The sequence below is a fragment of the Dichomitus squalens genome (assembly GCF_000275845.1).
Source record: "Dichomitus squalens LYAD-421 SS1 unplaced genomic scaffold DICSQscaffold_21, whole genome shotgun sequence".
Classification (NCBI taxonomy): domain Eukaryota; kingdom Fungi; phylum Basidiomycota; class Agaricomycetes; order Polyporales; family Polyporaceae; genus Dichomitus; species Dichomitus squalens.
In genome coordinates this window covers 488,858-503,757 of record NW_006766903.1, presented here as the reverse complement: position 1 = coordinate 503,757, position 14,900 = coordinate 488,858, and the positions used below count along the sequence as shown (strand labels likewise).

At 52.5% G+C, this 14,900-nt stretch overlaps 4 protein-coding genes across 4 annotated transcripts; 1 reads left to right on the top strand and 3 right to left on the bottom strand.

The window, feature by feature from the left end:
• Positions 1 to 3,349: 3,349 nt before the first annotated feature.
• Positions 3,350 to 3,703, top strand: DICSQDRAFT_63395 (uncharacterized protein; the record flags this gene model as incomplete). The annotated part of the gene is made up of 1 exon (XM_007366967.1): positions 3,350 to 3,703. A coding segment is annotated over one exon (354 nt), but the record flags the coding sequence as incomplete, so codon positions are not given.
• Positions 3,704 to 9,607: 5,904 nt separating this feature from the next.
• Positions 9,608 to 11,713, bottom strand: DICSQDRAFT_63156 (alcohol oxidase; the record flags this gene model as incomplete). Its single annotated transcript, XM_007366966.1, has 7 exons — positions 9,608 to 10,402; positions 10,452 to 10,530; positions 10,591 to 10,956; positions 11,004 to 11,055; positions 11,114 to 11,245; positions 11,301 to 11,561; positions 11,608 to 11,713. The coding sequence occupies 7 exons, from the start codon at positions 11,711 to 11,713 to the stop codon at positions 9,608 to 9,610; spliced, it is 1,791 nt and encodes a 596-aa protein (XP_007367028.1).
• A 1,938-nt stretch (positions 11,714 to 13,651) lies between these two features.
• Positions 13,652 to 14,364, bottom strand: DICSQDRAFT_20650 (uncharacterized protein; the record flags this gene model as incomplete). Its single annotated transcript, XM_007366965.1, has 2 exons — positions 13,652 to 14,024; positions 14,105 to 14,364. Coding segments are annotated over 2 exons (633 nt in total), but the record flags the coding sequence as incomplete, so codon positions are not given.
• Positions 14,365 to 14,627: 263 nt separating this feature from the next.
• On the bottom strand, positions 14,628 to 14,831 carry DICSQDRAFT_63376 (glucose-methanol-choline oxidoreductase; the record flags this gene model as incomplete). Its single annotated transcript, XM_007366964.1, has 1 exon — positions 14,628 to 14,831. A coding segment is annotated over one exon (204 nt), but the record flags the coding sequence as incomplete, so codon positions are not given.
• Between the last annotated feature and the right edge of the window lie 69 nt (positions 14,832 to 14,900).

Sequence of the window (14,900 nt, the reverse complement as noted above, 5' to 3'; positions counted from 1 at the left end):
CACAGTCAACTCGACGGTCGGTCCAGGGGCAGATGTAGCGATATCACGTCGGAAGGGTGCATCGTGATGTCGCTCGAAATGATATTTCCCAAGCTGTCCCCAGTCGACATATCGCTATGAGACAGCTCTCCAAGATTGAGGAGGAAGCGCGAGATGAGAATCGACGTGATGCTTGCCGTCTGCTCAGCTACAAGAGTAGGAACGATCGGAGAATACGTACGGGTCTCTGAAGTTGCCCGCTATGAGCAATGCTCTGAATATCAGCTGATCTTGATTCTCTTGAGTCTGTCCACCTGAATCTAAGCTATCCTTTTTGGGGCTTAGACTTGGACTGTGACTGCCTACCACTGTGAGAGAATTGACCAATACGAGCGCATTGAATAGGAAGGGAATCCTGTGTCGGGGAGGTGATCAGCGAAGATCTGGGTTGTCGATGGTTCACTCACGAGAAACATAGCACACCTGTGTTCAATATTGATTGAGCTTAAAGTAACAGAAGAGAAGAGTAAAACAGACTGTTCTGAAGGACTATGCTCATCAAAGTCCGAGGTCCGCGATTCCGGCGGGTGGTCAGTTTCAAAGTTCTCTTGAGCGTGAACACAATGACCATGATCTCTGCGATCATGAATGTTCCCCTCACCACTACATCAGCTGAAAAAAGATCTCAGTACAGTGCTCGTTTGAACCTGGGAAAAACGCACTAATATAGACCTTTTCAGCTAGCGGTTGCATCGATCTCGGGAAGAGGCTCACCCAATGGATAGCTGCTTGGTGTTGACTATGGATGCAGAACAATCGAATGGAGACGGCAGGTCTTGTACCGAAGTAAGCACTAACTGCCACTAGAGATTATCTCATAATGAGCTTCATGAAGCGTTTCAATGTCTCTTGCGCTCACGATGGTCAGGCCTACGAAGCCCGAGCTTAGAATCAATACCATGAATCCGATTAACAAAGTCCTATCTGCCAGAGCATAGGCACGGAAGGCTGAAAAAACTACACGAGGACGTAGATCGTATTGTGAGCTCAGTGAATGACAACGCGACAGACTGACCTATCCAGGAGAGGTACGGAAGGATCATCAACACACCCTGCAACCTTGAGAACACCTGACAGCTGATAATATTGGTCAGAAAGGGCCTCTAGTAGAGCATTAAGATGCCTACATCTGTCCAAACGGAATGAATGTCAGATATCTTGACGAAGGAGGGATGCCCTACCTGGTTTTCCATAGGAAAGAAGAGGACAAACAACGCAACTGCATTTAGGATCGTCCCATAGCGGTTGACAAAGAACAATAGGGTGAAGAAGCCTGGACGCGAACCCCATATTGCATTGCATTCTCGAGCGAATGTGATCGAGAACTCGTATATCAACAGAGCTGATAAGCGCATTGCCTTTTGGTCAGTCTTCTATTTGTATCCGATGGCTGGGTACGAACCGGCAATGGAGACTTGGTAGTCCTCTATGAGGATGCTGATCAAAGGTGAATAGCTAGTTACATGAAACCTGAGTATTGTCTGCTTACATCGTCCGTTCTGCATATTCCGCAGACATGATAGCATAAGGAGACGTACTACGCGTGCTCGCACAGCGAGGAGTCAAAGTGGGGAATGGAGGTCTGGTATGTCATAACGAGTTCCTTTATTCCAAGTGTTCCAGGTACCTTCTTCCCATTCTTGCATCTACAACGCACGCCATCCGGGCAAAACATCCGTGGTACGTATCGAGATCTTTGACGCATTTTTAGCGCCCGGGTATCACGTTCCCAAGGGTGTATGATCTGTTACATAGCGTCCGGGTTGCGCATCAGTGATTCACGACTCCGCGCATCACACTTGGCTGCGCCCCGCCAGGCCGCATGACAGAGTATCACCAGGCGAGGTAGTGGAAGGAGACGAGGCCCAGAGTGCCGCCTACAGAGCTTCCACGTACACAGGTTTAAAGTAAATCTCCTGGGTGACGACCTGAGTTGGCATGCCATGTTTCACCAAGTATGTATTCCTGGTTGTCAGCGCTTCCCAAGCAACTGCCTCCGTAGCCTTCCGGGGTGGTGCTCACGAATAACGATAACAGAAGTTGAGACATTCGGTTGTCTCAGTACGATCACCGATTGGATACGATCGGCTCCGCCGGGAGAAGAAGACCTTCCCTGAGATGGTGGCGCTCACCGGTTTTTGACTATACTACTTGACAAAGAGAGTACAAGGCGAGCCCCGGCAGAGCTGGTTGATGTGCAGTACGGAGTTGCTAGGACCGCCGTACTTTGCGGTTTCTGATTACTTGCTGAGAATCATGTGACATCACAATGAGTACATTATGAGATAGTTCCAGCTGTTTGCAGAAAGATGGCCTCCTATGCGACATCTTACACACACAGCGGGACCTCAAAAGGGGCGGCTGAAGCCAACATCTAGCGGGAGATCCGAACTCCGAGTCCCAGGCTAAGCTCGACCCGAAGGAGTGCGTTTATCGGGCTGAGTCACTTCGGGAATTGAAGTCGATGGTCTGACAGTGTGTAGAAAGTCGTACGTGAGCCTATCGTTCTGAAAATAGCTGTAAAACATTTCTCATCAGACTGCCCAAGTCAGTGACAGGTCCTCGTTGCTCCGCTACAAATGGGGCGGCCCAGTCTAGGTTACGTCTCATTATACATCGGAATTGTCGCATGCATTGATCTCTCTGTTCAATCGCCGGAGCCGATGAGGCAATATCAGTGTCTTATGTACCGTTCGCAATGTGGAGAACCTCGATTTGGAGGTGGAGAATCCTAGCTGAGTCGACCTACCAGACTTCCATGCAACTGTTCTGACCGATGTGGGACCTTGCCAGAGGTTACAGTGCGGTCAGAGGTCAATAGGGTAGTGTAGATGACTATTCGCATGCCCTGCACGCAGTAAGAAACGACAACGATGCTGCTGTATCGGTCATCGGTGACCTATACACGTCCGACAGCTATGTTCTTTCAAAAACGAATATCGTTGGCTTTATCAGGCGCTGTTGGAATCCTGCTGTATAAAAGGTGAGGGTAGTACACTCAACATTCAGTAGTCCAAGCAGCCCTAGCTTCGTCTACACACCCATATCGGCATTCACAAATTCACCATGCAACTCTCGTTTAAATTCATGGGTCCCGTCCTGGCCGCGCTCACCTGGGCAAACGGCGGAAATGGAACCCCCTTGGGTACTGTGAGTCACATATCCTTGCCCATTTTTTGCTCAGCAATGACATCTGTGCTTACTGTTGTAAGGACCCCAATGTTGACCTAGGAGACGTAAGTAGAGATAGAACATTTTCCTCGCGTCAAACACGAGCTGACACAACGTCTCTAAAAAGCCGACAACGTATCTGGTCTCCCATGAGCAGATGATGTACTGGATCGCCCACACCGACGCGAACCTCACCTTTGTTGGAGATACTGTCAACCCTCTGACTCCTCGGTCTGCTCAAGACACCACGGTCACGTATTGCAACCGCCGCACCAACGACGTCTGTGGGGGCGATTGCACCGTTTACACAGGCAATGCCAAGTGCCTTAACGCACCCGATACGCAGTGCCTCTCTGCAACGACCAACGTCGGGTTCTGCGACCGCGGAGGGTGCGGGCATAGCTGCAATCAGCTGTCCACTTGCGGCACACGCCTGGACGACGGCTTCTGCTTCACCCCCGGAACGGCGTCCATTCTAGTGCCCTCCACCTAAACAAGCAATGGTTCGTCGACTTCTTTGTGGAGTTAGACGGCACTAACCCAATCGTAAATACATTGTACATGTGGCTGCATACTACAGGGAGTCGCTCTTGTGCGGCAACCACCAGTATTCCACGGGGTTGGGAACCAGGGGATGATGGGGGAACGAGTCTTGTGCTCAATCTGTTCATCTGTAAAGTGTATGCTATCAAGTAACGATTGTCGCGTGAATGGCTATCAAATCGGAGAGCAGACGTGACATCTGTTCTAATGTCCAGACATTCACCGGTCACCGGTCAAACTCCTGACCGAGCTGTGGCTGGGCATCTTATCTCGTTGGGGAGATTGTAGAGAACAGACGGGGCCTCTTCTCTGCACTGCTGACGACCGATGCGGTGTATGAGCACATGTGGTATCAAAGGGGACGGACGCGTCGTCCTTCCATTCGGTAAACCTTCAGCCTTGTATCCACGACCCTCAGACGTAATCCATCAATGGCAGCCCCTATAAGGCGCGTGTAGGTGAGGTGGAGGTACGTACGCAGGCTTGTGCAAACGACATGATCAGTGTCCTCGTCACTGGTCACGGTATGGACAATGAGACTCTGTAGAGTATTGATGCTCTCGACCAGCGTTTCCGGGGACCTACAGCCTGAGGGCGAGACACGCTCTCGCTTGGCGCAACGATGTCTGTGGCAAGCAGAATCGCATATACGGCAGACACTCGTGATGTACACGTCTCTGCCACTGGGCCTCGCTTGATGAGTAGCATGAATACAGTGGGCGGGGTCTTCGATGAGGTTAGAACGCATTCTGCCCTTCCACCTGAAACATCGTCAGATGGCCAGTGATGATGCGATATAGAACGATCTGCATACTGGTGAACCAGGCGTATGTTTAAGTCTCCATAGGTGCTTGAGTAAGTAGATAGTCGATGAAAGCTGAATGTCAGGAGTAGAACATAGTTGAGCGTGCAATTGTCAGGGCCAGCTCCGTACTGGGTTGGGAGAAGATCGTAGAGAAGCGCCACCATAGCCCGCCAGGAAGCGATCACAGGGGCGATATTACAACCGCCGAACGATCCAAAAGTATGGGAAGATGATTAAATGGTGATCGCTCGGTCCCCCGTTCTGAGAAATGGCGCGAAGCAATGCGCTCTAATATGGCGGGGATATGACCCTAGACTAGAAAGGCGCCGTGAGTTGTGCTCCCTAGTAATGTGTTGCAGCCAGACAGACGTATAGTTTCATCGGACATGACACGAGCTTGCGCTCCTCCGCAATCTGCGGCATAATCTCCAACTCTGAGCGCATGAATGCCTCCCCGACAGACTGTTTACTGTAATGAAGTTTGTTATTGTGGTAACGGTGCATCTGAATCACGCCTCGCTATCTCGTTGACGGCGCATGCTTGAAAGAGACGTACCGGAGCTCGTGGAGGTTGATGATCGATGATTATTCTTGGGAGGGCTCGGTCCTGGGATGCAGGCGAGCGTAGATACATATCTCACCGTGTAAGGCGAACATGTATGACAGGTGATGATCGATGATCGACGAAGGGTTGGAATATGATTTCATCGCTCTCGGGCTCAATGAATGCCGTGAAGGCCAAGTACTCTGACAGGCATGATGAAAGGTAGAGCACCAGACTGCGCTGGAGCCGGAAGGAAGGGGTCCAGTTAGAAAGGGCTATGAATAGTGCGCCCACAATAACGCGCGCGAAGTCCGCGCAGAAGCGGAGAGAAGTGCTGCCGCCGTAAGACAGTCCGTGCAGAACGTGAGGTGGGTATGCCACATACCTTCATTCGGACTTTTGTGCACAACGACATCCGTATCTGTATCCAGATCCCTCCCGAACTGAGTCCCATGAAACTCACCTTGCCCGGATCGAGCCTCACCCTGCCCATCGCCAGCGCATAGTGATTTGCTTTGGCCGAGGTGTGCCTCTTCGGCCGCTTCGCGCCCTGATGAAGGGAAGGGGACGTTCGTGGGCTCTTGTTCGAGGTCGATATAGTCTGGAGATTCGTTGGCGACACTGGCATCACGTTTCGGTCGAACCCCCACGGAGAAGAGCTGATGACTCACGTGAAGCCCGACCGCACACATCCCGCACATTTCTCAGACGCCGCGCAAAAGAAAACGACGGTGCCTCGGCTGCAGATTTCGTAGAGCTGTACTGGTGACGGTGGGCGGGGCATGTTGGGATTACGCGGATTGCGCGCACGCTGTATCGGTGAAGGACCAGTCCAAGTGCAGTCCCACGCGTCAAGGAGACCCTCGTCAAGGTCGTCGTGAAGTTTGAGTCGAGCCAAGAGCCACGATCCCAAGGGACATGAACAGGTAAATCAACGAGCAGGGGCTAGCGGAACAACCAGGGATGGAGTCAAAACAGTTACAAGAAGAAGGTTGATTAGCGCAATCTCGCGGTAAGAGCTCCTCTGCACTGCGTACGTACATGAGACGTCAGTACATCCGAAGACGCTATGGGCGGTGTGCGAAGGAAAAGGTCTTACAGCTGTTTTCAGAACGATAGACCCTTGCACGACTTTTTACACACACGGCCGGACTTCGAAATGGCCGGCCCAAACCAGGGTTCAGCGGGATATCCGAAGTCCGAGTCCCGGCATGGCCTCATCCAGACATCGAAGGGGTGCGGCTAACGTGCTGAGTTACCTCGGGAGTTGAACTCCATGGTCCGACAATGTGCGTAAAAAGCCGCGCAGGGGCCTATCGTTTTGAAAACAGCTGTAAGAGTCGGATTCCAGCGGATGTAAAAATCAGCGTCGCATGCCCCGCGCCGGGTAGTATGCTCGGATCACCGGGAAACCCCGGCCGAGCCCCAACCCTACCGCACCGAAGCCATTACCCAACTCTGTTCCACAGCTGGAAGCACTTGAATATGCCGGGAATCTGTGTAGGGAACATCCCAGGTAAGAAATAGAGTATTCTGTAGCTCGAAAAGCGGCATAGCTCGGCGGGGCACGTCTCAAGCAGTCACAGCGAGCGTGTCCCCGAGCTGGAAGGTGGCCGGAGAGCAGGCTGGCGGGGCTCGGCAGGGGCCTGCCGCTGATCTGAGCACACCACCCGGCGCGGGGCATGCGACGCTGATTTTTACATCCACTGTCAACAAAGGGCAAACTGCACCAGGTGTGATCGGGCAGTACCGGGTTGGGCCGTTGTCGGCCCGTCGACTCCTCTGAGGCCGCCTTTCTCCCTTGCAATAATAGCCCCCACGACTAGCCAAGCCAAGCAACACACATGTAAGCTAGCAAGTACTGGGAGTTCGTTATCTTTGGAGACCGCTAAATGCTTCATATTCAATTTCGACTACATACCCGATCAAAAAATCCGTAGGGGCTACAACCACATAGGGAAACACCAGTGTTCAAAGACAATTAGTCAGAGACCGTTACTCAAGCTAGCTCCGCCGCACCAAATAGACTTCTCAATCGAGAGCGAACCTGTACTAGAGGTAAATGGCTAATTCTCCCCTGATTGTAAGCATAAGCTGGGGTGGTGAACTACTTACCGTCCTGAGACTCGGTCGACTGTCGTGGTCGAGAGGGACAGAGTTCCTTCATGCCCCGGCGCACTCTGCAGTCTCAAGTCATTCCTCTCCTGCAGCGACATGTAACGATATTCTGCGTTGCTCCGGAGGAAGCTCTGAGAGCACGTCAGAAGGATGTACGGTGACGTCGCTGGTCACAATATTCGCCCATGTATTGTTACTCTCATGGGCCCCAAGAGCGTATTCTGCCAGATCGAGTAGAAATCGTGAGACGAGTATGGCTGTCACACTAATGTAAAATTTAGCCGATATAATTTGAAGCTGAGAGGAGGGGACCTACGGATCTCTCAAGTTGCCGACTATGATCATGACTCTGGATCGAATGGTGTTCTCGTTTTCAGACGTCTATTCAACATGAGCGTTGGCGATGTCTGCTACAGATGTCAAGATATAGGACTTACCACTGCAAAAGCATTCACTAATACAATCAAGTTGAACACGAGAGGAATCCTGTGTGAGGGCCGTTACTGGAATACTTGGGGCCAAGACTCAGTTACTTACGAGAAGCATATCACACCTTCATGAGGTCATCAGTGTTTTCATCAAAAGCAGGGAAGAATGAAGTACGAACTATTCTGAAGTAGGGTGCTTGCCAACGCTCGTGGGGGTTGATGCTGGGAAGTCACAAGTATCGGAGAAGTCCTTTTGAGAGTAAGCGCAATGATGATAAGCTCCCAGACCACGTAGGCTCCCTTCATTACCGCATCGGCTAGTAGCAGCTATGTGAGCCGTGTTGCTGGTTGCATAGGGGAACACGCACTATATAACCTCCATGAGCCATGATGCTTAGGAAATCATTCTAGCTATAGGCTCACCCAATGGAGATCTGTTTGTTGAATGTGATCGGGGAAAAGCAGTTGAACGGAGGCGGCATATCATCAACTGGTGCGTCTATTATCTGCCACTATGGATGGCCTCGCCGTGAGTACTCACAATAAACAAAAGACCATAAGAACTGACCACAGTGAGGGCTGCAAAGCCCGAGCTCAATACCAAAACTAGTATTCCAATTATGATTGTTCTATTCGACAGCGCGTAGGCGCGAAATGCGGAAAAGGCTAATCCATTATGTTGGATGTTACACTACATCTAAAACGAGCCAAACACATTGACCTACCTATCCATGTTATGTATGGAAATACCATGGTGATATTGTATAGCCTCGAAATACCCTGGCAACTACGGAGACGCGTCAGGTAAGTACTCAGGAAAAGTGCATATGACCTTACGCCTGCCAAGCTAGGGTGTTAGTGACAAAACTAGACCAGAAAAGTGCCACTCACAGAGTCATTCATAGGGAAGAATAGCGCCACAGATGCGATTGAATTTATGATACTGGGATAGCGATTGAAGCAATATAGCAGGGTGAGTAGGCTTGAGCGTGACCGCCATATTACATCGACCTCCCGGCCGAAAGTGATAGTGAGCTCGTACAGCAACAGAGCTTGTTGGAAAGGTAGACTAGTCCTCAGACAGTTTACTCTAGATAGATCCTGGATTGCATACCCATGAAAGAGACCTGGGAGGTCTGTATGAATAAGCTGACCAGAAATCAGTGTCCGTTCACAAGTCGCCTAAAGTAAACTCTCACAATTTCTGTTCAACTTGAGGATCTGCGGTCATCTTGGCACCTCGAGGGATCAAAACAGGTCTACAGGTATGACATACCGCACAACTCTGTTCAGTAATATAAGGGTCCGCAGGACATCAACAATTGTTACAGATTGCGTCCGCCGTCATTGTACAAAATCTTCCAGGACGTCCCAGCATACTGCCTCAGTGGATGGAGCACAGGTTAAGAGAACATATATCTCGTGCAATCGGCGCGAATGTGTTGCCATAGGACCGGATACCACTGGCAACCTAGCTGTCAACGTCAGGCGCCAATGCCACCGAACGCATTTCCGCCGTGACACGAAGCTTTGTGCCAAATTGTACTCGAATAATCACCCGCAGCCTTTGAGCGTGTCATATATGCGACGCCACGGGGGAATTGCGGGCGACCCACAGGACCGGACATCAAGCGATGATGTAGAGAATCAGGTTACACGCTTAGTGTGTCTCGACCATGCTGTTATGCCTCTACTAGGCGTTGTTCATCGAATCAGATAACGCATGCTTGATCCGCCCCGTCACATACACGGTTTGCATTGCATTTCCTTTATGAGATTGTATAGAACATCTCGGGCTCGCTTACCAACTCCCCGTGCGAGTGTACCCAGTCAGTACATGTTGACAGGCTTGAGCGGACTACAGGAAGAAAGAATATGATCGTTCAATGCAGCACCGGGCTCTCGAAAATCTAGCCAACAATTGAACAGACGTGCAGTCATCTCGTGAAGGTCCCCCTCCTAATGCATGTATTGCGCCTCCTCCTTGATCATAACCGCACACTTCTCTGCAACCATGACCACCGGGGCCATCGTATGAGCACATACAATCTCAGGGAACACAGATGCGTCGGATATGCGAAGGCCCTTCACTCCATGCACCCTCAACCTCGTATCCACGACGCTCGGACGCTCTCCATCAATTGCAGCGCCCATACGGCACGTCGACGTGTAGTGGAAGCACGTGCGCAGGTTGGTGCGAATGAATTGGTCGATCTCCTCATCACTAGTCCCAGTCGGGACGATAAGGTCCTGTAGAGGATACCCCTGCTTCCGTACGTCGGCAGCAACGCGGAGAGCGAGACGCACGCCCTTCCGAAGGGGGACGTAATCCTCGGGGTCCGTGAAGTAATTGAGATCGACATCTGGACGGGCCCGTGGGTTGCTCGTGGCAAGTCGGACAGAGCCCTGCGACTTGGGACGAATTAGGGTTGGCAGCAGGGTCGAGAGACCTTTACCAGGAATGTCAGCGTCGGTGCAGTTGTTCCCAAGGTGCATGAGCTCAAGGTCGGCACGGTTCTCAGGCACGGTCGCGTCGAGCTCACGGAGGTCAACAATAGGGAGGCTGCAGTCATCTTTGAGCAGCCATGTTGGGACGAATGCAGACGCTTCTTGGAACGGATGGGAAAGCATCCCACGGCCAGTGAGAAGATACTTGATGAACTCCTGGAGCGCCTTGAGAGGGTTCGCTTCGAGCTGGTGCAGAGATTCAGATAGGGGCACCTCGTATGTCAGCGGCACGCCTATGTGATCTTGCTGCTGATTTCCCTCAGAATTGTGCTCCGAGAAATTCGTCGTAACGTACCAAGTAAGCTCCAACCGCAGGGACATCTCGAATGACCGGGACACCCTTCTCCGACAGATGTTCTTTAGGACCAATCCCGCTGCGGATGACAGCTTCAGTTGCGATTGCGGTGAGATTATGCGATGATAATGGGTCTTACCTGCACATCAAGATCTGGGGCGATCCGAGAGCACCTGAACAAAGCACGACCTCCCGTCTAACTTTGGCGAAGTACCGCTTCCACGCCTTCCTCGGGTTCGTCGCCTCAAAGTGGACACCGACAGCGCGCACCTCATCTCCCTCTGTACAGAGAGCGACACGAGTCACTAGGGTCTCCGCACATATCTTCAGGCGGTCATGCCGCTCCCGAACGAGCTGTGGGGGGAGAAAGGCGCGGTTCGTCGAGTGTCGATGGTAGCTGTCATCTTGGGTGATGTCCAATGTTCCCTGCGCCGCAGAAGGCATCTCAGGCGAGTTCAAATCGGGATACGTGCATATCCCGATATCCTCTAAGGCGCGCTGTACCCTGCAATCACTGTCAGTACAGACACAATCATGATATGCCCCACTTACAAAGATACCGAGCGGTACTGCGGAGTTCCGAACTGTCGATTCTGCCACACGCCTGACGATTGTAGATGGTCTGAAAAGTTAGCCCCCCGATGGCGATGTAAAACACATACCGTTCTTTCCACGATGTTTTGCTTCCCGATGTGTCCGAGCATTTTCGGACTTGATAAAATATGGCTGCAGATCTTCGTAGCTCCACCCGTCATTCCCAAGGGCCTGCCATTGGTTGTAGTCTCCAGGTGGGCCTATGAGATTTGTTTAGTATGAACAGACGACCTGAGGGAATGACCAAAAGCCCACCGCGAGTGTATAACATGCTATTTATGCGAGACGTTCCCCCGAGAGCCTCACCACGTATGAGGCCGAGACTGCGATTATTTACGTGAGACAATGGCAACGACCACCACTGCGCCGCAACGCTGTCCGTGCTGTATAGGTTCGCGGACATGGCGGGCACCCGGGACCCCCACGTGTCAGCCACTGGACCTTGCTCAATGAGTAGCACGGACACGGTGGGATCTTCGCTGAGTCGTGAGGCAAGGACACATCCTGCCGTTCCACCTGGAGGAATGTGAGACATCCAGCAACCTGTAAATAGGTGGCATACCTCCCACAATGATGTAGTCGTATGTATAGCTCTCCGGAAAGACTTGAGTATTGAAGGGAACGGCCGCCCCGACGTCTTGAGGGCCTAACTCAGGCTCCTTCCCCATATCGTAGTACCTTTGGCCGTGTGCTTGACTTTTCGATATTGGTCAATCTGTCAAATACCATCCAACGGCAATAGTTGCGCTAGCTTATGGGAGAAGGCGGAGGATGACTGTAGGATGCGGCTATAAACGTACGCTGGGAAGAATCTCAGGAATGGAGCGGCAGACGTGGCACGGTGGCAGACTGCAGTGGTACTTTCAGGAGACGATGCTATACGAAGTCTAATCAGACAGTCCGTCAGATGACGGAGATGCGATGTCAAGGAGATTCACAGTATGTTCGGACTCGATTGCTGACCTTACTATTGAGCCCGAGATAACCGGGAAGTCCATGACGTGTGAATGCCTGCGAACAATGCCACTCACAAATAAAGGCAAACAGACGCGACGTCCACGGCGCTTTCTCGCGCTACCAACACTCAAGTAGTGTCCAATATCTTGAAGTTCGAGCACAGTGGCCGCCGACGAGTTCGCATGTCCCCTGGTTCGACTCCGTCACGTCGATGCCTCTAAGAAATTTGACCGTCATCATGATCAAAAATATATTCTGATTCTGCTCTGTGAATGTGTAGTAACAGTCAACCTTGAGGGTGATCTCCTACCTATTTCGCGATCTTCCGGATGGCACTCTAGTGGGCACCATCTGATTTTAGATCTACCCCACTTGTCGAGCACAAGAGCGTCACGGCACCTGTATTACCAATTGCTAGTGGCAGAGTCCGTTGGAGCGGTGGTCCGTAGCTTCATTCGCATGTCCCGCACAGGAATCCGAGTCGATGGACGCGACTGCACCTACTAGTCTCCACGGTGGTTGGACGGTGCGTCAAAAATGCCATCCAGCTTGCGAAATTGCAGTTTTATCCGACCTCCTTTTCGTGAATGTCGTCGGGTGTGCTCTCGGTACGGGTCGGACGATGGTGTTTGGCCCGCGGCGGGCAAGGGGTCCTGCTTGTATGTAGCATTGCCTTGCATTTCCTAATGACGCACTCTGCTATATCACACGAATTCACTTACGACTGCTGGTCTGACATGACTCTGGGGTGTCGAGGTACATAGATCGCGACGTGTCCTTCATGCCGATCAGCTCGCCTCTAAGCCGACCCTCATGTGTGCCGCCGCCGAAGGAGTCAAATCAGCGTCTACCATATCTTCGCGCCGCGAACGCGATCATCCGTGACATAGTTACAGCCCCTCCTTTCTTTGACCGGCATCTCTGTGGCGAGGACACCTCGAGATGAGAGATACCGCGGTGCTGACTGCAGCTTGGAGAGGCGTTGCCCAGCACCGCACTAGCCCATACCACTGATAGCATGCAAGGCAAGTCTTGCAAGTGCGATTGAGCGCACTGGTGTGGGCACTTCAACGTCTCTCGTTGGCTTGTATCTTATGGGAAATGTTGTCCTTTGTGCCATGCCGGTAAAGACCACAACGAGGTATGCAAACCTCTGGGTACTCCATGCCGACACATTCTCCGCATGAACTCGCACCGTAACTCAACAACTTAGTTCTGTACAAGGAACAGCGCACGTTGGAAGCCTGAGGAGAGTAGTCTTTCCACGAGCATACAATGGGATCTGCATGGAGAACGATACGTTTGTAGCATCCGCAACAAAATGCCTACAACCGCTTTTTGACGGGCCATGGACCAACAACGTCTGCAATGTCCAAGAGCTTCGGCAGCCTCTGCCAGACCTGCCTCCGCTCCGCCAGGTCACGTTTCTGTGCAAGTACCAGACAACTTGTGCAGAGTTCGCGGTAGTCGTGGGCCGAGCCCCGCAGAGCGTGGCTGCCAAGTCTCAACTGCCACTCCTCCTTGAGCTTCTTCATCGTCTCATTCCAGATACGCCCACACACGTGCGGGGTTCCGCATGTGTAAGATAGCGAGCACTGCATCGAGTCGACGTACTCCGCGGATGCACAGGTCAACAGGCTCGTGGCGTTGATGCAGATGGCGAGATCCGCTTCGCTGAGGAACTCCACGGGCCCGCCCTCGCGAACTAAGCCTCTGACAACGGCGCCTCCCAGGCAGACACAATGGTAGAGAGCAGCAGGAAGGACGGAAGTGGTGTTGGTAAGTCGCGCAAGGTTGGTAGCGCTGATGGCATACGTGGCCAGTACCGGCGGGTTTGACGCAAGTTGACGAGCGTTGTTGGCGTCCGCCGGGTAGACTTCACTCTGAACTTGGACGAACGACTCGAAGGTGTTCGGGTACATCCTCTTCAGGGCTTCGATCGCGCGTTGCTCGAGGCTGCCGATCTGGTACTTGTGCGCTAGGCGTATCAGTGCCGATACCAAAGGAAAGTCCTTCAGACTTCTTATGGTCTCTAACATGCTGTAGATGAGAAGACGCGGTGAGTCGACAGACCACCAAGGCAATTGGCCACAAGTACTCACATCATTTCACCCTTCGGTACCAGGATGCGCAGTAGGTAGCGCCAGTCCTCTGGAGCGTCGAAGACGCGCACGACAGGAACGCCATCGATATACTCGTCGGGTGCGAAGTTGGGAGCAGAGAACAAGTCGTGAAGCACCGGAGATTGCGCAGCCAGGAGCCCCTTGAAGAGACGAAAGGCTGTCTCTCCCGCGCGTATGACCACGCTCCCGTCGTGGAACCAGAATTCTTCGTCACGCTTCACACCGCTTTGTGCGGAGTCCTCGTTGCCCTGTCGCTGCGAGACAGAATCAAGGTCGCTCTCGTTCTCCACCTCCGCCCGAGTGCGCTTCGGAGGCCGTGCACCGTCGCTATAAGACATGGCGTGATAAGGGTAGCTGATAGGATCGATAGAAGAGGTGTGTGCAGTCGACGAGTTCGCTTTCGGCAACTTACGGTAGCAGGGGTCACAAGACAAGCACTCTCACACCGCATGCCCGCGAGCGTGAACGTAGACAGCAAATCTCAGATACCATAGAGAGACGTTCACTTGGACGCCTTGATCAGATCTGCACACTTCTCCGCGACCATAACAGTCGGCGCCATCGTGTGGGCCCCAACAATTTCCGGGAACACGCTCGCGTCGCACACCCTCAGCCCCTTCACGCCATGCACCCTCAGCTCCGTGTCCACCACGCTCGGGCGCTCCGCATGCGTCGTCGCGCCCATGCGGCACGTTGACGTGTAGTGGAGGCACGTTCGGAGGTTGGCACGGATGTACGCGTCGAGCACCTCGTCGCTGCTATCATCCGGCACGAT